The sequence below is a fragment of the Phytophthora infestans genome, genomic scaffold (genome assembly GCF_000142945.1).
Source record: "Phytophthora infestans T30-4 supercont1.4 genomic scaffold, whole genome shotgun sequence".
Classification (NCBI taxonomy): Eukaryota; Oomycota; class Peronosporomycetes; order Peronosporales; family Peronosporaceae; genus Phytophthora; species Phytophthora infestans.
Window position 1 is genome coordinate 1,483,489 of NW_003303755.1, and position 20,837 is coordinate 1,504,325.

Consider the following 20,837-nt stretch of genomic DNA (forward strand, 5'->3'; position numbering starts at 1 on the left):
CGCAAGGTACTGCAGTGCAGCACCCTAAAGGATTCCACGACAGTAGTATCACCCACTCCCTTTAAGAAGATTCAATCGAATCCCAGCCTTTATGAAGGAAAACAAGAAGCATCAGGCCCCAAGTTCACGAAGATACAGTACTAACATTGGCCTAATCCTCGTCCTCGGAGGAAGAGCCAAAGAGCTCGTTCTTCTCTGCTTCGCGGCTTTCCGGTGCTGTATCATCCTCAGCAGGCTTGTCTGCTTGGTCTTTGTCATTATCTGTTTCACTTGGCTTGGATTCCTCCTGCTCGTCGTCACTCGAGTCCGAGCCAAAGAGACCTGTCGGGTCGTCCTTCTCGTCTTCCGAGCCGGAATCCACACGCGCGCGCTTGTTGCGCTTCTCCACCAGCTTCTTCATAGTCGAGTTCCGGTTCTTCATGTCCTCAATCGACATACTATTGTCGCCGTCCTCATCCACCTCGTCCTCTCCGTCATCAATGAAGCCGCCGTCTTCGTCTTCTGCTTTCTTGCGCTTCTTGCCTCCTTTTTTCTTGACCACCTTCTTCTCCTCCTCCTCTCGCTCACGCACACTCCAGCCTTCGTGCAGCTTCTTCAGTCGCTCGTCCTGTTTGAGTCGAATATCTTCGTGGCGTCTACGCGTGTCTTCCTCCTTCACACGTACCTCCTCCTGCTCACGAGCCACACGCTCCTCGTACTCACGCAACAGCTTGCGTTGAGCTTCGATCTCCAACCGACGTTTTTCCTCCTTCTGTCGCTCGAACTCCAAGTGATAACTCGCCTTCGTCAGCGTATCACCACAGAACTTTTCGTGATCGGACACCTTCTCCTTGTCAAATGGTAAGCTGTTGTGGTGCTTCTTCTTCTCGCTATTGCTAGAGCTGGCACTTGCCTCGGACTGTTGGAGCAGGAAGCGGAAAATACGCTGCGCTCGCTTCAGATCCAGAATCGCACGCTGTACGTCTGCCATTGTACGAAGTTGGGGCACTGCACTGCCACTGCCTGACCGGGTGACAGTAGTTTCTTGGCCTAGCGTCATCACAGCATAGTCTTCCTGGGCAAGACCTGTGTTGTACCATAGACGCAGGTCGTTCGGGTACATGTGCAAGGCACGGGAGAGCGTGGCAATGCAGCTCGGGAAGTCCTTCGACTCGTAGTAAGCCTTAGCCAGATACAATAGTACTTCGAGGTCTTGTCCTTGGTAGCACTTGGTCAGACACACCGTGTAGAGCTGGATCGCCTCCTGGTAACGCTCCTCAGCGACGAAAATGTGTGCGAGATTGATCCACGCATCAGGCATGTCCGGACTCGCTTCACGCACTTGGGAGAAAATCTGCTTGGCCAGCTCAAAGTTGCCCTTCTCAGCGATCATAATACCCAACCCATTAGCAGCGTAGATATTGTGTGGATGGGACGCCAGAGTCTTCTTGTAGTACACTTCGCTCAGCGACATGTTCTTGGTGTAGCGATTCTTTTCGCCAAGGTTGCTCATGAAGATGTTGCCCATAGACAAGAATGCGTACGGATCATTCTTGAGACCAGGCATTCCCATCACCTTTTCGTATTTCTTCTGAGCAAACACCCACTCGCGTTTCTTTAGGTAAATATTGCCCTGAAGCAAGCAGGCTTCGGCACACGTCGGGTCCACCTCCAGAACCTTGTCGAACGTCTTGATCGCCTCAGCCTCCTGACCACGATCGCGCAGCATACAACCCAAACGCAGCAAACAGTCCGTGTATCTAGGGAAAACCTCCAGGATCACATCGTAAAGCTTTTTAGCACGATCACGGTTACCCATTTCCTCGTACACTCGACCCATATTGTACAGAATGGTGATATTTGCTTCTGTAGGCTTTGGGGTTGAGGCTTCTTCAGCCAGAGCATCAGCTTCCTCTGACTTGCTTTCCTCATTAGCACTGCTATCATCGCCCAACTGTGTCAGTGCCTTCTTAAAGCATGTAATGGCGTCACTAGTCTTGCCGACACGTTGCTGAAGAACTCCTAAGTTGACGTAAACTTCCATAGGCACTCGTTCCGAAGCATTGTTCATGACCTTCTCCGCCGCAATGTACGAAGAGATGGCAATAATCTGGTCCTTCCGTTCCGGAGATCCATGCAGCAACTCAGCCGTGCCAATCAAAGCCTCCACGTTGCCTGGCTCTAACTCCACAACGCGTCGAAGCAATACTACAGCCTCATCTTTTTTGCCCAGTTTTCCATAGACGTCACCGAGGAGCGATAAAATCTCCACGTTCTCCGGGTACGCCTTGTTAGCCTTCTCCAAATACGATGCAGCCTTTGTAAACTCCTTGCGCTCGTAATACATCTGCGCGAGGCCAAACCACGGCAACACGAACTTGGGCCAAAGACGACCAGCATTGAAGTAGTAGCTGTAAGCGTCCTTGTATTTGCCCTGCGCGTGGCAGCCACGACCCATGAGATAGCAACTCTCCGAGCGGATTTCTGGGATTTTAGTGCTGTGGAAGGCATTGCCAGCAAGTGTGAACATCTTGTCGTAGTCCTTCCGTGCAATGTTCGTGGCTGTCGCGGACTCATCACGATACGGTCCATCAAGCTTCAGTCCAGACGACGATACGGCATCTTCATCACGGCTAATGTAGGCAACGTATTTGTCTCCAATGCAGATAATCTGACCAGGAGAGACCTCACTCGAAATATCCTTGGAGGTGGCCACAACAGCAGATCCACGCACCACACTAACGGTGCAGGGCAACGGGATCCACTGGGAGAAATAGTGATTGGCCAGATGGTTCAGCACCGTGGGGTTCGTCTTGTCAATAGCGTGCGCGTGGTGGATCATGATCATAAAGCGCGAGCTTTCGTCGCGTATGCTGACGGCGCGTTCCTCTCGACTTTGGCTGGCAAGTTGCCACAGTGCACTCGCAATCACTGCGTCCACATTGGTTTCATCCAAAGATGCTGTGTATTTCATGACCGCGCGGGCTTTTTCTACTGCTCCCAAGTGGTAGCAGCAGTAGGCGAAGCACATGCGCATGTTGGCAGCCTGAGGACTGCGCGGGTGCAGCTTGATGGCTTCTAGATAGAGCTTCTTGGCATCTTTGTATTGTTTCTTTCGATACAGCAGCAGCGCCTTGCCCAGGATCGCGGGGAGGTTGGTCTTGTTGGAGATGAGCACACTTTTGATAAAGCGATCAGCGCGATCGTCCTCGTTCTTGGCCATAAACATAAGAGCTTTACCCACAAGTGTCATGGGATGTTGATGATCTAAGCGATCAGCGCGCTGGAAGAAGCCCACGGCGCGTTGGGAGATTGCTTCGCGCTTTTTCTCATCTTCCTCATTCCACATGGCGTTCACGGCGTGGCTTGCTAGCGCGATGAAGAACTTGATGCGGCACATGCGCGACGCATTGTCCTTGTAGATCTCCTCGATACCTGGCTCTGAGGCTACAGCCAGGATCTCCTGAAACTGGGCCACATGGCCCTGGTTATAGTACTCCACAGCGAATTGTAACCACACGTCGAGCGGCGCCACCTCGGCGCGCAAGATGTCAATGATATCGTTCACGTCCTCCGGTAGCTCATCTACAAACACTTCGACGGCCTGCTCCGAGTTCTTGACGGGGATTAGCAGCGCGCGCTGGTTACTCGGCTCTTCCTCGGCGTCCGACATGGTGGCTCTCGACCAATTCAAAGAGTCCCCCTTGTTGGCCGATAAGTTCAGCCGTCCGATCGGATATCGGATGGGATTCTTGTACTTAGTAAGTAGAACCTAACCCTTAACTACTTCAGCATGCGTATCAACTGTGGTGGTCCGACTTCGCGCTTTGGTAACGAGAACAAGGATGCTTGTGCGCCTCGCGGGCTGGGGCGACGGAGACGTCCTGGCGCTGCTGACACTCTTCCGCAAGCATCTGATGTACTACGTCTATGCGTCTGATAGCCAATTCGCTGAGGTTATGCGCGCAGAGCTACCAGGTACTAGTAACTTTCAGTGATACCGTCGACAATGGGGCTGGTCATGCTGTGGTTCGACTTGATAACCGATAGATAAGGCGGCGTCCGAAATTCTGGAGATGGTGCGCGCATTGATGGAGCAGTTCGGGCTCACACTCAGTACCAAGAACTTCCGGACGGACGGTAGGGTGGACAACCTTACCTGCTGCAATAGCAATTTCGAAGACTCATGGAATGTTGCTTACAACTTTTCGATTGTAGTTATCTTGATGAACGGGCACAAGGTTTTCGTCTACGAGCATATCTATGAGTCGATCCGTCAGCTTTCCGAAAACAGGGCTGGGGGTGTTTGGCTGCCGGACGAGCTCAGTCGCTTCCTCCGAAAGGCCAAGCAGTACCATGACCGGTTTACTGACAACCAAGAGAAGTATTTCAAGCGAATCCAAGTGTGGGGTAAGTCTACCTGCTTTAGTTTGCATTAAATGTATGATGATGCTAGACTCGTTGCTGAACTGTACAGGCAAATCGATTGCGGAAACAAAGAGCAAGTTTTATGCGCTTCGAGAATTATTTATCAAGGAGAAACACCGCATACGCCGTAAGTGGCACCCCTACGTTTGATTTGGATTGCTAAACTGAACTTGTTGTCTTCTATCTAAAGAGCGGAAAGGAGTAGGAGCTAAGCGCTTCGAGCTCTTGAAAGATATTTTTGCTGATGTGCCCGCCGCCAGTCGAGCAGAAACAGTAACCGTATTGCCCAGTAAGGCGCCCAAGTTATGGTCATCTGCAGATATGGAGACCCTCGTCGATTTCGTCGTTCAAATCACCACTCAGATTCAAAAGACCGGAAGCTCAGACCTCGTGGATCGTGTTGCCGTAACGCTGCGTACGTGAATTATATATATCACCAGGTTATCATTTTTGCTGTCGCTGATGCAGTATTACACTTACAGACCGAACAGATGGATCATGCGTCAATAAGCTCGCAGACATGCGAGAAAAGTTCTTGAAGAAGTCGACGACGGTCCGCGCAGCGAGTACGAGTCCGGATGAGCTGCGGTGGTTTATGATGAAGCTTGACATGAATATGTTGGTATTCGTAGACTTGCCATGCACGATTTTTGATCCAAACTCAGAAGCGTACAAGGTTTTCAGCGCAGGTAAGTCCACTGGCGAAATCTGAAGCAGTTTGTGCATGTACAGTAGTTATTTCTTTGTTTGTTATTAACCTGACACGTCTCGTGCTTTGGATTAGACTGGACTGATCAACACGACCCTTACGCCCTTGGATATCTAGCACTTAAGTCACGGAGTAAGTATAATGATTATACTGATTTTTAGTGACCGTGCGCTGACAATTCTTGCTTTCCAGGCCTCCGACTGACCTCCGAGCGCAATAAAAAGCGACGGACCAAGAGTATTTGGTCGCCGCGACCTAAACTCCGGTCGTCAACGATTGCAGCTCGTGGTACGCCGAGTGCAAATACAAACGCCAAGCACCCGCCAGCGTCAAGTGCTACTGTGACTGCAACAGCCAAGCCCGTGGTTGAAAGACGATCTGGAAACAACAAGGCGTATCCAGTCCTATTTCCTCGAAAAAAAACAGCGAGTGTATTACCTGCAAACGATTATGCGTCGTTTGTTAGGGACATAGCAGAACAGTGCCGGTGGACGGAGAAAGTGGTGCACAATGTCCTTCGGTGCATGCAGCACTCAATGGATTTGTATCGTTCGAACAGATTGGTTGATTTTTTCCAAAAGATCGCAAGTTTGACTCCAGGTACAGAGATCCTCGGATCAAAATCGAAGTCTTGAGCTAATCATCATTTTTTCTTTCCAGATGTCACGTTCCAAGACCTTTTCGCGAATGCACAGCACATTTTAGTCCAGTTCAAGCAGCGTACGTCACTTGAATGGCAGCCTTCTTGCGGCACGAGCTGATGTTAACGTTTTCTTGTGTGTTTGTCGTTGGTATGTGCAGGGTTTGGCTCACTAGATGGCTTAGAGGGTCTTGAATTGACGGCTCCGGGAATTAATATGCCTGTAACAACCCCCGATGAAGAAACAAAAGAGCAAGACTGCGTGCCAGCTAATGAAGAAGTGAATTATGTCTCGACCGCTATGAATACGGAGGGCAATGCGGCTGAAGAGAAAGTCAATACGGCACACAACTCGGAAGAACTTATTGCGAATGGAGATAGTGGTGGGCATGATTTAATGTACGTGATAGAAGCTCCAGTCCAGCCTGCATCCCAGACAATCATTGGAGATGCTGGGGTTTGTGATGGTGCTGGTGAAGACAAATGCGACGACCCGCCATCTCCTCGTCCCCAGTCACCAGCTCAGACACCTCAAACAGGGAACGAGGATGCTGCTGTTTTTGATGGAGACGAGAATGAGCATGAGCCCGATTCCCCGGTTCAGACACCCCAAACAGGCAACGAAGATGCTGCTGACGAGCACAGCTCGAGTATTACCGAAAAACAATCCAGTCCAGGTGCGTTGAGTTGTACTGCTGTATGCTATATTCTTCCATCGACTCAAAATACGTCCTCAACTTGCATGATGGAACCAGAAGATACGTGGGACGATGGAGCTGACGGCGATGCTGACTTGTATGATGACGGAATCGACAACCAGTCGGTCGGCTCGTCAGATAACACATGTGCGTGCTGCTATGTGGTCATAGTACTCAAATGTTGAAGCTCATGATTCGCATTTCTTGTTTGTCTTATAACGTTATGCAGGGTCTGGGTCGAGTAGCTTTTCGGATGCAAAGGATAGCCACCACCACTCAAAGGACAATTCGCCTGTGAACGACCAGCTTCCCCAGCCACCTGCTTTCAGAAACTCGAAGAAACCATCCAAGCGTGGCAAAGATGAGCAGTACAGGAAGAGCTATAACTTGGCCAAGAAGCGTCGTCTGAACGAGAAAGCGTTGCCAAACGATGAAGAGAGAGATGATGAAGGTTATGACGAAGGAGACGACGACGATGACAGTGAAGATGCTGGCGATGAACCACTGCGCGATGTGGACAGTCTTAGCTCGGATGAAGAGATCGAGGAATTCCCTCATCCGCTACAGAGTATACTTGACTCTTTGGATTCGCATATGGTAGAGCTACAAGAGAAGCGGCGTTTCCTCATCCAGCAAAAGGAAGATCGCGAGTGGCGTCAACACCAGTATGCCAACCGCCGATACGACGTTCAAACGAGCGTGTTTTCCTCGCGGTGGTAAATGGGGGAGGGCAAGGATCGTCTTGGTGTGAAACGTGTTGCTGCTTGTTGGACGTCGATGCTGTTTACGAGGAGTTTATTAATCTCGCGTCATTCCGTGTAGTCAACAAACTACTTTTTGAAGCTTTGAGGGAATTTTGGCAATCGATGGGCGAATTCGTCAAGCTGCCAAGGTACATATTTGGTTTCAGTCAATGTATTTCTATTGCTCTACACTTCATCGTCGTAGACTTGGTGCTGTGTTGCCCACTCATTACTCTTGAGATGACCCACGCAGCGTCGAATGGACTTTATTAGCGTGGAGCTGTCACCCACATACTCGCCTTTCCCCATAAAATCATTATTCAGCAGACACAACTCTTCGATGTGTTTGCTGTTCGAGTTGCGCGGACTCGATGTATCTGTACGGCGGCGCTTCCGATTCTTGCGAACAATTTCTTGTCCGTCGATACGATCGTTTCTTGAATTATCGGAGTCTATCGTGGTGTCGCTTGTGGAGCTTCCAAGTATCCCAGCTATCGTCGCTAACCCACTCAATGTGAGTAGATTTCCACTCAAATCCACCAGTGTGAATGACTTCGTCTGCCCTCGCTTTACCAGTGCTCGGAGTATTGCGGTCGCGCCGTCATTTCGCAACCGATTGGCTCCCATCGAGAGGGAAGTGAGCGTTGTGTTTCTCTCCAATGCAGTCAACAATCGAGCAGACACGCCTGCTAGTCCCAGTCCAACTCCATTCGCCTGCAGATGTGTGACACATTCGTTGGCAAACAGAAAGTCTGCAAGCACATCGCCAAAGCCCACATCGAGGAAATTTTGAGCGATATTTAAATGATTGACGGTCTTGTTTTGGCTCAGAGCTAACAGCAGATTGGTGGCACCTTCGAGGCCGAAATTGCAGCCACGAACGTCTAGATGCGTCAAAACCGTGGTTGGTTCGGTGTCTGGAGAAGCCAGCATTGGCGTTAATGCGTGGATACCCGGGTCGCCGATCTGCACGTTGTTCGCCAGTTCAAGTCGCTGCAGATTCAATACACCATCCATACTAGCGCTACAGATCGCCCTCACCGTCGCGGATGACACATCATTGTCATTGAGACGAAGATGTCGTAATGCCAATGACTTGCGCAGTTTGGAAAGCCCTATGAATGCGTCGTCCTCTAACTCGTTATGCTCCAAGAAGAGACACTGTAGCATCGGGGCACGAAATGCTGCGTCGACGAGCAGCTTCGTGTCGAAATCCGTGATGGTATTGCTCAATCTCAACTGGGTGAGGTGCGTCATATCAGTCACAAGACCCACCAATTGACGAAAACCTTCAGAGCGAATCTTCACGGACACCAACTCCAGCGTCGTGATTCTACTGGTCTCCAGCTGCTCGTCTAACGTCGGGCTTGGCTTCACTAGAGTGTTGCGGACCTGAGCAATTTGGTTATCACTTAACTTGCCATGAAAGAAGCCCAATTCCTCTAGATACGGATGTTCCTGGATCAATGTTCCCATAGTCTTCCAGCAGGTATTTTGCTGCTCTGGATGATGAACCTCCAGTCTCCGAAGTTGTTGAAGCGCCAGGACCAATTTCAAATTATCTTGACAGACTTCACGGCCGTGCACTTTAAGAACCTCCACAACGTCCACGAAAAGTTTTTGATATTCTGTTAGTACATCCACCGCAGGCTTCAACGGCGTACGCAGCTTGAGTAATGATCGGAATTGATGCTCCCAAAATACGTGTCGAGCGTTGCGCCTGCGTCCCTGAGCAGCAGCCGTGTTCTCGATCGGAATCGGGCCGTAGCCTAGTCTTACTGCATTCATACGGTGCTCCCATACACGTTGAGTCTCTAGGTCAAACAGAAACTTATCGCCAACCAGGGGGTCGTATCCGTCGCGTGGTTCCGGTCGTTCGTTTTGCGCAGCCGTCTCCCACTCCATCTCCATCTCACGCAGCCGAAAATTGGACAACTCACGGAACAACTGGCGGCGGATAGTGCTAGGCAGCAACTCCACATACTCAAGAAGCTCCTGAACGGGTGTGTAGAGCGCCACGGCCGCCACCGCCAACTCCACCAGCGACCTGGTCCTTTGACACATTTTTGAGCTTTGAAATTGACGATTTGCTTATTTCAGTAGTACATGTACTGAGGTCAGATGGCTACACTATCAAGCTCGGATTGCATTACGTGCTTGCTCCCATAATTGCTTGAGTTTGTCTATCCCCGCCTCACCCTCTGCTAGCACTTCTCGCACCTTTTGAGCGAGTCGAATGTTCTCCAGCTCCGTGTGCGAATTGGCTTGCAAGGAGCGTTCAAACTGCTCCGACTTCTTAGCAGCGCATTCGATCACTTCGTCCGGCAGTTTGGCCAACATGGCCACGTTGATACCATAGCTCTTGGGACACATACCGTCCTCCAGCTTGTACAGGAAGGTCACCTTGCGTTCGTTCTCAGGGTCGACGATACATCCCATGTGACCCAGCGATACTCTGTCGTCTTCCACGTACTCTTCAACGAGCGAGTGGTAATGAGTTGCGAACATGGTTCGGCACTGGATGTCGCTCAGCAAATGCTCCACAACTGAATATGCGATGGCCGTGCCGTCGAATGTCGACGTTCCTCGTCCCAATTCGTCCAAAATGACAAGCGAGTGGCTAGTCGCGTGGTTCAGGATCGTCGCTGTCTCTGCCAACTCCACGAAGAGCGTACTTTGACCCGCAAGGATGCGGTCGGACGCGCCAATTCGAGTGAAAATGCGATCCACGGGGCTAAGACGGCACTTTGCAGCAGGAACGAAGCTGCCGATCTGAGCCATGAGTGTCAAGACGCACGTTTGACGCAGCAAAGTCGACTTTCCACCCATGTTTGGTCCACTGAGGAGAACCATTTGGCCCTTGCCTTGAATACCCAGTTGTGCATCGTTCGGGATGAAATCGCCACTGCCGTATGTTGCTGCAACGCAAGGGTGTACGCCCTCTTCGATGTCAATAAAAGGCTTTCCATCATTCGCAGCGCTTGCTGCCACCACTTCGGGCTTTGTGTACCCTTCGCTCTGACTGCTGAGTAAGCCGAGACTGACTAAGCAGTCCAACACCGCCAGACATTGCACCGCCTTCATCCAATACTTGTAGTCTTCGTCAAACTTGTGGAAAATGCGGCGTGTCTGATCCTTGAGTGCTTCTTCTTTCTGCTCCTCCGCGGTAGCCAATCGCTTCAATAACGCACGAATTGTCGGCGTGTGAAAGCGCTTGTATCCTTTCTTGCGAGACTTGAGCTCGTACTCTTTCGGCTGCTTCGACAATGCGCTCTCGGGAACTTCCAATTGATAGCGATCCTCCTTCTTCTTGCCCCAGTATGAAATCTGTCGACAGCGTAGTGCACTGCGCTGCTCACTCAAATAATCCGCCAGCTCAGCTTCAACCTCAGCGATTTCAGCACAAGCAGCATCAAATTCGGGGTCTATACCGGCTTGAGGAACGATCACACCGCTCTTTTTGGCCGAAGCTTGGTCGAAACTGCGCTTAAAGAACTCCAACTTCTCTGTAAGATCGGGGAAATGTCCCCGATTAACGTCCGGCTGAACTCCATCCTCGATCGCGTATCTCTTCAAGAGCGACTGCAAAATCGGCGAGTTAGACTGCGATAAACGAGGACCCAGCTCGAGCGTAAGGTTCATTGCCTCGTCAAATCCGTTGAGCACAGCCAAAAAGTCCTTGATCTTGCGAACGTTGTATATCTGTGACTCGTACATAATTGCACGGCTGTCCGGGTGTTCCTTCGAGCGATACGCAGATCCCAGCGCGTGGATTCGCGACAGCAGACGCTCCAAGTCCGGTAATTTACGGAGAAACTCGCGGATCTCCATCATCAAATCACCACTGGTACCCAGTTCCTCAACGGCGTCGAGACGCTCTTGAATATCGCCAATCTTGCATAAAGGCTTGAGCACCCACTCCTGGAACATGCGGCGACCAAAGCTTGTCACAGTCTTGTCCATGATATCGATAAGAGCGCCCGACCGCGATCCATTGAAGCTGTTGCATAATACTTCTAGGTTCTGGATCGTCTGGGAATCCAACACGACATACTGCTGGTTCAGCTCCGCCTTAGCAGCAGACATAGCTTCCCGGTTTGCACGTGCTTCTCGAGCCTCTTCGTCCGAAGGCTTGTACCTCTTAAAATTGCAGAGAGAAAGCAATTCGTGGTCGATGAGACAGCGTCGCAGGTGCCAGATGCAGCCTCCCAGAGCGCTGATTGCGAGTTGTCCCTCGGACTTGACGACTTTATCCATTTCCAGGAAATACAGTACTGCACCTGGCCATCCATGCTCCTTGAAATACCCCGCGCGTTCGATTTCATCGATGGTTTTCGAGGCATCCCAGAACTCTTTACCCACTCGCAGTGACGAGCGAATCGCACCAGGTGCTGCGTGCTTTAGCACCATCTTCGTATCGTCAGAGATGTTGAAGCGCTCGGTCACGATCTCCACGACGTGAAATTGGGCGAACATCGTCTTTAAACGGTCTCGCTGCTCCGTGTCGTCAAACTCGGAGAGCTGAAAGGCACCAGTAGAGCAGTCCACCATACACACACCAAAGCGTACAGACTTCTGCGTAGCGTCAAAAGCTTCTTTCAGTGCAAGAAGGTACTTGGACACTTGGTCTTGAGACGAGATAGGAGCATCCAGGAAACTCACAGTGTTCGTACCGATGGACAGTAGAGAGCACACCTCACGACGAACCACTTTGGCCTTCTTCGCTAACGAACTGTTCCTGACCTTCAGCATGTCTGGAGTTTCGGTTTGTTCCACACGAGCCACTCTGTAGCCCTTGGCAACCAGCTGGGACGACATTTTCGAGTACGCGATCTCTGGGAAGCCTGAGTGTGCCTTATCTCCCTTCATGTAGATGAGGTTCAGCTCCTTGAAGCCAATGTCAGCGTCCATGTGGAACAATTCGTAAAACTTGCCCACCTTGAAAAACAGCACAGTGTCCATGTTTCGAGACTTGACTTCCCACCACTGCACCATGGCTGGAGTTTCCTTCTTCACAAACTCCGGAGGAATCTTCAGAGTGCGTGGATCGTAGTCAGGAGAGTCTGGTGTGTTGCCATTAATATCACGCCGTTCTTCGTGCAGCCACGGCAGCGAATCATGAATGTGGTTGCCAGCTCCAGCCACAGAACTGGGCAAGGCGGGGCCATCAGCTAGTGGTGCAGACTTTTTGGTGCTTGACGTAGGCGTCGAGTTTCCCCACTTCTTCTTCGCTGCTGGTGGAGGAGACAGAAAGGATTTTGATGCTACTTTTTTCGTCTTGGTCGCTGCAGGAGCACTCTTTCGCCGCTTCTTCGGTGGCTTGGATTCTTCTTCGGACTCTTCATCCACCAGATCATCAATGTCGTCATCTGAAAGTTCTTCCTCGGCGCCACTAAACTCCGACTCCTCCCCGTCACCTCGCTCCTCGGGCGAATCTTGCTCCCATTCCTCTACAACGTTTCGAGTGGTTGCCTTGCTCTTACGACGAGAAGCTGGTGCTGCAGGCTCGTCGTCGGAGTCGTCGTCGTCTTCAATGACAATTTTACCGGCTCGTTTCTTCGGCTTTTCCTCTTTCGTCGTTTTACTCGTCTTTATGGGTTCGTCCTCCTCGGAGCTCGTGCCTAGGAAATCCTCGTACGCCTTGCGTTTCGATCCCACGCCTGACGCTTTGTCTACGTCCTCCATCTCCACATGTGCGGCCTCTTTCTCCTTCGCCGCGGGATTGCGCTTGAGCTTGGGCGAGAACTCGATCTTTTTGCGGGTGGAGCCCAGCTTAGTCTCCGATTTGGTACCTGCTTTCTTCTTGGAGCTACCGTTGCTGCTGGTCGGAGCAGCAGCCGCATTCTTCTTCTTGGATGACCCTCCTTCTGATGACGGAGGACTGAAGAAATTCAGCAGAGAGCTCTGCGTCTTCTGCTTCATCTTGACTTTGCCGCGCGGTTTGCAAGCCACTCCCGCCAAAAGTAGGCCCCAGAATTGATAAACTCAAATTGGGTGCTCAATAAACAAAATGGGTGTTATTATGGGTATTTTGAGCCGAATTTGGTGTTACCTGAAGTATCTTTTGACACGAAAGCTCTGCACCTTGTTGACATGTGAGTCCATGGCGTTTTCTGCAACTTCATGGTCGTATGTGCAACCATGCTTCAGGTCAACAACTCCGTTGCCTTGGAGCATATCAGGATACGATTGGTTTAAAGATGAACAAGTTTCCGAGTCTATTTCTGAATGATAAGCATCGAGTGCTCAAGCTTTTCGAGGAACAACGGGTTGCGAGTTGTATTTGGCAAGATGCAATTCAGTACACTAAAGTCCTCAATAAGCAGCTACTACGTGTTGTGCCATGCTTGGTGTTGGAGCAATCTGGCAGCGCTTTCCGTCCCTGTGCCCATCAAGACAGAAGACTACACACATCGGTACTGACACAGACACTTGCGAAGAAGATAGTACCGTTAGTGACGATGACACAGCAACTACAGGGAGTGAGTGGCTCTATATAGAAGAACCGGTGGGGTTCTTCATGCCGAAAATACAAAAGCGGAAGCAACATCTACACCTCGATCAAGCACAACACATCCTGCACTACGGTAGATTCAAGCACGTGATGCGTCTCCATAACATCAGTCTTGTCACTTCCGTGGAGGAGACCGATGCTTGTGGTGCATCCAAGTGGTGGATGACCATTCAAGACCCAAGTACGCTGCAAGTTTGGGTAATTCACTTCCCATCGCGACATCGACTGCAAGCATGGACCGACCTGCTATCTTCAGTTTTTATTGCTACAAACAGCCGCGCTATTGTCAGTGACTTAACCATCGTCGGAGCACATCAAACGACTCCGATTACCTAGCTGCTTGCAAACCACAGCTCACCCCTGTTAATTTCCACGCCACGCTTCATACCTGGCGTCCCTACATCTGTTCTCACATCCGTAGCTGCCGAACCTGCACCCTGCACCTGTACGCACTAAAAAAAAACAACCACAACGACACGCGTGGATACACCATTGAAGACAAACTGGAAAACCCGCTTGCTCTTGGCAACAGACACTGCATCAGTAGAACCCATTTCTCGGCAAGGCTGTATTAAAAAGTTTTAGCAAACTTTTCGCCACCCCGTTGCGTCTACAGTCGCTCGTTCCCGACTGACCGTTCGTGTTTCCAGGCAAGAGATATCCCATGTGTCGAAATCAACTTAGTTAGCTGGAACACCGCCTCCCGACTTCAGGCGCAGCTGGGCCTGACGCTTGCGGGAAACCTTGACGGGCTTGGCCTCCTCCACGGCCTTGGCAACGTTAGCGCGCTTCTCCGTCAGGATCAGCTCGATGTGGGCCGGGTTGGACATGTAGGGACCAATGCGGCCGTGAGCACGGTATGTGCGACGGCGCTGCTTAATGGCGGCGTTGGCCTGAGCGTGCGAGATGTACAGCAGGTCAGTGTCCAGGCCCTTGACCTCGGCGTTGGCCTCAGCGTTCTTCACCAGGTCAAGGATGATCTTGGTGGCCTTCTGGGGCCACTTGCACTTGTCGCCAGCGGCACCGCGGAGCTTGCCCTGAGCGTGACGGCCGCAGCCGCCCGTAAACTTAGTGAAGGGCACAGCCTGCTTGTACTCAAGCACGGCCTGCAGGAAGCTCTTAGCCTTGTTCAGGGGCATGCCCTTGATGGCGTGGCTGACCTCACGGCAGTGCTTAAAGTGCACGCGAAGGTGCGAGCCGCGAGCCTTAGCGGCACGCTGAGCATCTTCAGGTTCCTGGCTGTAGGACGGCATGATTCTTGCTTCACGTTCGGGTTCTGGAAACTGGTGAGCGTCGGCCCCAAGACCAAACAGTCCACGCGCCCCCACCACCAACCACCCAGCCTACTAAAATTCGACAAATTTTAGCCAATCAGGATGAATATGTTGTATACATATTTTGTAAATGTATACACGCAGTCAAATACACACCATGCCGGGAAAAAATATTCTACAGTATTAGCTGCAGCTAGCTACAGGATTACAGCACTGTTAAAATGACGCCTCCGATGCGTCGTCGGACTCACTGGGCGCGTCTTCGATGTCGCCGTCGCTTTCTTCTTCTTCGGCGTTATCTTCTTCACCACTGATGCGGTCTTCCTTGTACGAAATGCGCTGCCCAGACCCACGACGCGATCGACCGCCTGTGATGATCAAGCTGGTGTCGATGCCCTCCAGCTCCTTATCCTTATCGTGTTTTCTCTTCGCTGCGCTGATGTCGCGGCTCGTTGGATACGAGCCGCTAAAACTAACACCAGCATCCTGCAGCCGTTCGCGCAGAATATCTTCTGCTTCATCTGTCGACTCCGCACTCTTCAGGAGCTTGTATACTTGGGGGCTAAACCGGAAAGACAACGTTAATGCCATATAACGCGCATTACACATCCCAAATCAGCTGCAGAGTACGCACTTAAGAACGCCAGCCGCGCGACCCAATTCCTTCAACGAAGCCAGTCCTGGCGGGTCCACTTGCTTAAAAGTCTTCACCTTCTTCACCGGTGGCGCAGATTCCTTGATCTTTCGCTTCTTGGAGCTGGTCTTATCAGGCTGTCTCACATACAAAAGATGTACATCAGTTCACTACACTCCAAAAGGATCTGGCAAAATGAAAGTCATACCGTTGCTCGCTTCTTCCTCACTGGAGCAACCTCGACCTCATCATCGCTCCCAGTTCCGTCACTGTCTTCTGGTCTAGACTCATTTACATCACTTCCATCGGCTTCATCCGCATCTCCTTCTTCATCGCTTGCATCCACTACTGCGTTAAGCTTGTGAGTGGAGCGCTTCCTGCTGGGTCGAAAATCACCACTTTCCTCTTCTTCTTCTTCGTCTTCTTTTTGGGAATGGGCTTCAGCATTGTCGCTCTCATTTTCTGAATTATCCCCACCTGGACATAGCTCAAGCATATCCGGCAGAAGCGCCTTGATGCGTGGCCTCCATTGCGCTTTGATGTCCACGAACTCCATGTCGAAGCGAATCGCTAGCTTCTGCATCACCACCTTCAGCGTCGCCGTGTCCGCATTCATCTGTGGGAGCATATCTCGCAGCGCTTTCACAATAGATTCCTCGGTCACCAGCGACTCCACGAACATTGGTGGCGCTTCTTCACCCAACGCTTCCATCATTATCTCAACTTTTTATCCCACTGGTTGTCAAACTGTTCGCGCCAAAAACAACACCTGTCCTAGTCGCTATCTAATTTGAGGGGTAAGTTGAAGTTAACATTGCTGCAAGTTGCACACATTTTTTTTTTCATTCTCTCCTGCCACTTTCCTCCTCACTCTAGTCTTGCCATGCATCAGCGTGTTAACTTTCTAGTCTTCTTTGCTCTCGTTATCAGAGTCGGACGTTCCTTCGTACTCTTCTTTCGCCGTGTCATGAGCACCCTTGGTTACCACGCCAACGAGTACTCGAACCAACAGAAGTCCCCACCAAATGTGCAGGCAATACAGCGTCGTGAGCAGCACGTTGAAGAGCAGCCACGACGGCGGTCCTGGGTGTGGGAACAGTTGCGTAAAGTCGTGAGCATCTGCCATGGTCATGCTGGCCTCACGGTTCTCCACCATGGTCGTGTAAAGCAGCTTGGCAGGGTACTGGTAGATGCGGTAGTAAAACCACAGCACGATCGTGATGACGAACAGGATCTCGCTCGTGAACAGACCCGGGACGCCTTCCATCTTGAGGTAGTTAGCCATCTTCAGCATGTCGAGCGGGATATCAGTCATGTCGTGAAGAAGCAGCACGACCACACCCACTGGCAAAAAGCCAACCGCATACGACCATGTGACAAGCGCGATTGTGACGACGTGGTGGGTCATCATAACCAAATAATCCTTGCGGATCTCCTCCAAGAACTTGCATGAGAACGCAGTGTAAATCCAAATGGCCTGTTTAACATTGGTACAGTGTTAGCCCACGTACGGCACCCTGTCACTTAAAAGTTATACCAGTTGGGTGATGTAAAGCAGCTTTGTGCTAAATTTCTGCGTCGGGAACACGCCCGTATCCGTTCCCTGATTCCACACTGCATTAAGATCAGTCATTCAGATGTTTAATCTTCTCCTCATCCACTACTGCAGGGTTCTTACGGGTCGTCGTGTCCTGCCACCACGTCTCATCGCGCAGTACGTACAGTTCGAAGATCGTCATGGACACGTGAATGACAAGCTGCCAAGACTGATCGCACCACTTCTTCATGGTTACCGCCTTCTTGAGAGGGTCTCCAAGATGCTGCAGGAACGTGCGCGAGAACCACCCTCCTCCGATGGCAAAAGAGGTCTTTGTCAGCTTGACCGCCAGCGCCACCACGAAGAGCATGGCAAAGAGGATGTACAGCATTTGCTTGTCATCCCACAGCGTGTGGGTGATGACACCGAGCTCGCACACGAGCAGGCTCACCAGCAAGGTGTCCAAGATCGGGTTGGGCTTTGGAATCGAGCGCGCCATGTTTGAGATGTGCTGCTGCCCGGTTCTTCTTTTGTGCCGCAACGACTAGGTCATCAAAGGCGATGTAAGCTAATGCTACAGACTGAATAGGCGTATAACTTATTCAGTTTTATACAATAAGCCATACTTTCTGTGTTATTGTGACCGAATTTCATTGTGGACTGGAAGTGCACATAAACAAATCGGGTGCAGTAGCGGTATGCATAGCAAATCCAAAAGTGCCAACTTATAACTGATCCCGCTAAATTTGACCACCAGGCCAACCATTGCTTCTGGACTTCAGGCTGGAGTCAGGCCTTCATCAGTGAATTCATGTATCACGTGCGGCTTTTAGCGTAACTTCCACTAGCAAGGCATAAATCTGCTTCGGCTCACTCGGACCAACTACACATCCCATTTTAAACGCCTTCCGAGTCGGTAACCGACCTACAAGGAACCACAACGTACGCGTATCGTAATCTGCGGAACGCCTCTATTATAATGTGGGCGTCATCCTGTGACGGCGCCAAGGCTGGTTGCTATACTAAAATACGACGCGATATCCCTGTAAGAAAAGTGTACATGTGGACATAAGAGGAAATTGAAGATTGTCAGCAGCTACGATCAATCCACAGCCAAGATTGTCATGAGCATCAGGTTTCAAGAAGTTGAAGATCCTTCTCACCAAGGTTATCCAACACACTCAAACATGAGCGGCGATTCACCTCTCGGAAATGTTCGTTCAGCTCCACGCGGAGCTTCTCGGTCTTTGCATTCGCCGCGAGGCTCTTGCTGAGGCTGTCGAACACAACTAAGATCAAGAACTGGTTGAGCACGCACATGTTGTACTGTCGGCGCAGCTCGTCCAACGACAGACGCACAGTTTCCGTCTCTGTCGTCAACGCATTGTGGTAGATTTCCAGGCATTGTGCTTCTTGTGCTCGGCGATGGTTTGCTTGGACGCTGACAACAAAAAAGAAGGCGAGGTCTCGCAGGGGGTTACCCTTTCCACACGTCGCCCAATCTAGAAGCCACGTAGCCTCGTTTTCTGTACCACCAGTAGGTAGAAGCATATTTGCAATGTGGAAATCACCGTGAATCAAACAAGACGGGCCGCTGTCCACCATGTCGTGCACCAGTTTGAGCTGATCGGGCTTTCGGCTCAGACGTTGACACAAAGCTGTCAATGTCGTCTTTTTGCTACTTTCCAACGCAACATCATCCAAAAAATCCTTCCAACAATCTGGAAACCTTAAGCGCTTCTCTTCACCGGTTAGTTGACTACCAATCCCTGCTGGGGTGGCGAGGCCGTCGCAGTCGTGGTTCCAGAAGCGAGCGTGCATCTGCGCGAGCTTTGTCACCAGCATCGGGATGTGGTCCGGTGGACTTCCATCCACACACGTGAAGGTCTTAATCGACTCCACGCACTCCAATACGATGAGCACATTGGATGTGAAGATCGCAGTCGGGATAGCGAACGGGAACCCCATAGCTGCAGCCGAATTCTTAAAGGCCGCATCGCCTGCCTTGGTTGTAAACTCGTTGTAAAATTTGGACTCCACCGAGAACATGGACTCAAACGGGAATTCCGGTCTCAGGAATTTTCCCACGAAGCGCTTTTCCACCTTCTTGCAATCGCTACCGGTAGTTGACTCGAACTCTATTCTGATGATTACCACTTCCGCTATGACTCCGAGGTTCATGGGCTCCCACTGGAAGTCAACCACACGATGTGACGGGTGCGAAGCCTGCAGAATCTGCTGCAGAAACTCCGTTGTCAAATCACTAGGCCGCGCCGGGATCAAGGTGCTCGCCATGGTCTCCGCTACGAGAACTTTTCGGAGAAGTGATTGTGCGTCAGCTTATAGGAGTAATTTGATTGGCTGATCGCAATCTTCTTGTGCTTTACAGTGTGCAATGGAGGTACATGTAGTAGCTGAAAAAGTGGCGCAGACAGGATAAATCCAAGCCTACGGATGCGGCTGGGATCGACGCACTGAAAGATGTTCCCGATCAATTGTCTTTGGAAGACTTATGCAGTGCACCCGTGGCTCTCGGCTCTGTTGTCCACGCTGTAACTGGACCTGCTGCCGTTTTGAAGCTCAGTGGATCAAACGACTGTCGTTGCAGAGTCCCCCGAGTTCGCAGTCACCAGTTTTGTTGATCCGTCAAAAGCTACGACAGTATTCGTGCTGTCATCCGAACGCGAGTACTGAAGCAATACGTAGTACTTTGGATTGGGCATACCGATCCAGTTATCCCTAAATTGGATTGAACGAGACCCCGAGCACCACTATCGAGTGCTTGTCAGTACACGAATGCAGACACGCCCATTTGATTAATATCGAGTGCGTCACTTTCGCTATATTCGGAGTCCCAGGTTTTTTTTTGACTGAGTCACAAGCGTCTTCAACGGTGCTCGATCATCTCCGCGGTACGGGCTCTGACCGTCGTAGCCGTGGGTGTTCACCTTGCCAATGGCAGCCATAGCGTCAGTGCTCGATGACATGGAGGTGAGCGTGGACAGCGCCAGCGACGGTGAGTTCTCGTCGGATGACGAGATGCCCACATCTTGCAGACCAAGAGTGTCCAGATGCGAGCGCAGCTTTACTAGGACATCCATTTGCGTGTCTACCTCGAAATGGCAGCCTTCTTGGCCCCCAGGGAACTCCCACCACGTGCTCATCGGCTCGTTAAAAGCTTCAACATATGTGAAGCTGATCCCCCAGCTCGCTCTGGCGTGGCTAACCACGGTGGGCTATATACAAGGCAAACTGGTCATGGTTCCAGTCATCTAAATTGTCCTTGCCGCCTTCATCCCCGCCAGCGGTGGTGTGGTTGTTTGTCATCCACCACGGAGGCGAGTTTGAGTTTGAGAATGCTTCTACAATAGTGACATCGCGTTTAGTAGCAAGACCAACCATTGCACTTTGCTTCGCATCAGCTTCCAGCTCCAGTTTGTGCTCATCGGGTCCTTGCTCATCCAGTCCGACCAATACGTCTCCATACTGTTGAATGCCGACATGCTGTCCGACGTTTTCATGACAACTTCGGTGCCGCTGTCATCGACCACGTTGTTAGCAGAGCCACCGATGTTGTACCGCGCAATGGTAAGTGGACGTCGAGCCGTTCAACGCGACAGCGTCCTTTGCCGTGAAGAGTAAAACGGCGATGTCTTCCCGCTCGCCGAAGACATGTGCCCA

At 51.1% G+C, this 20,837-nt stretch overlaps 9 protein-coding genes across 9 annotated transcripts; 3 read left to right on the forward strand and 6 right to left on the reverse strand.

The window, feature by feature from the left end:
* Positions 1–151: 151 nt before the first annotated feature.
* PITG_03348 (RNA polymerase-associated protein CTR9) lies at positions 152–3,652 on the reverse strand (the record flags this gene model as incomplete). The annotated part of the gene is made up of 1 exon (XM_002906375.1): positions 152–3,652. The coding sequence occupies one exon, from the start codon at positions 3,650–3,652 to the stop codon at positions 152–154; it is 3,501 nt and encodes a 1,166-aa protein (XP_002906421.1).
* Positions 3,653–3,922: 270 nt separating this feature from the next.
* Positions 3,923–5,061, forward strand: PITG_03349 (uncharacterized protein; the record flags this gene model as incomplete). The annotated part of the gene is made up of 6 exons (XM_002906376.1): positions 3,923–4,119; positions 4,198–4,389; positions 4,457–4,534; positions 4,616–4,822; positions 4,890–4,995; positions 5,040–5,061. The coding sequence occupies 6 exons, from the start codon at positions 4,056–4,058 to the stop codon at positions 5,059–5,061; spliced, it is 669 nt and encodes a 222-aa protein (XP_002906422.1).
* Positions 5,062–7,383: 2,322 nt separating this feature from the next.
* Positions 7,384–9,261, reverse strand: PITG_03350 (uncharacterized protein; the record flags this gene model as incomplete). The annotated part of the gene is made up of 2 exons (XM_002906377.1): positions 7,384–7,610; positions 7,707–9,261. 2 exons carry the CDS (start codon positions 9,259–9,261, stop codon positions 7,384–7,386), a joined length of 1,782 nt encoding a protein of 593 aa, XP_002906423.1.
* Positions 9,262–9,330: 69 nt separating this feature from the next.
* PITG_03351 (DNA mismatch repair protein Msh6, putative) lies at positions 9,331–13,119 on the reverse strand (the record flags this gene model as incomplete). Its single annotated transcript, XM_002906378.1, has 2 exons — positions 9,331–13,006; positions 13,058–13,119. The coding sequence occupies 2 exons, from the start codon at positions 13,117–13,119 to the stop codon at positions 9,331–9,333; spliced, it is 3,738 nt and encodes a 1,245-aa protein (XP_002906424.1).
* Positions 13,120–13,540: 421 nt separating this feature from the next.
* PITG_03352 (uncharacterized protein) lies at positions 13,541–14,047 on the forward strand (the record flags this gene model as incomplete). Its single annotated transcript, XM_002906379.1, has 1 exon — positions 13,541–14,047. The coding sequence occupies one exon, from the start codon at positions 13,541–13,543 to the stop codon at positions 14,045–14,047; it is 507 nt and encodes a 168-aa protein (XP_002906425.1).
* A 204-nt stretch (positions 14,048–14,251) lies between these two features.
* Positions 14,252–15,003, reverse strand: PITG_03353 (60S ribosomal protein L17-2; the record flags this gene model as incomplete). The annotated part of the gene is made up of 1 exon (XM_002906380.1): positions 14,252–15,003. One exon carries the CDS (start codon positions 14,962–14,964, stop codon positions 14,392–14,394), a length of 573 nt encoding a protein of 190 aa, XP_002906426.1.
* Positions 15,004–15,319: 316 nt separating this feature from the next.
* Positions 15,320–15,686, forward strand: PITG_03354 (uncharacterized protein; the record flags this gene model as incomplete). The annotated part of the gene is made up of 2 exons (XM_002906381.1): positions 15,320–15,565; positions 15,633–15,686. The coding sequence occupies 2 exons, from the start codon at positions 15,320–15,322 to the stop codon at positions 15,684–15,686; spliced, it is 300 nt and encodes a 99-aa protein (XP_002906427.1).
* Positions 15,687–16,445: 759 nt separating this feature from the next.
* Positions 16,446–17,699, reverse strand: PITG_03355 (uncharacterized protein; the record flags this gene model as incomplete). The annotated part of the gene is made up of 3 exons (XM_002906382.1): positions 16,446–17,096; positions 17,157–17,233; positions 17,298–17,699. The coding sequence occupies 3 exons, from the start codon at positions 17,653–17,655 to the stop codon at positions 16,524–16,526; spliced, it is 1,008 nt and encodes a 335-aa protein (XP_002906428.1).
* Positions 17,700–18,287: 588 nt separating this feature from the next.
* On the reverse strand, positions 18,288–19,451 carry PITG_03356 (uncharacterized protein; the record flags this gene model as incomplete). The annotated part of the gene is made up of 1 exon (XM_002906383.1): positions 18,288–19,451. One exon carries the CDS (start codon positions 19,449–19,451, stop codon positions 18,288–18,290), a length of 1,164 nt encoding a protein of 387 aa, XP_002906429.1.
* Positions 19,452–20,837: the final 1,386 nt, after the last annotated feature.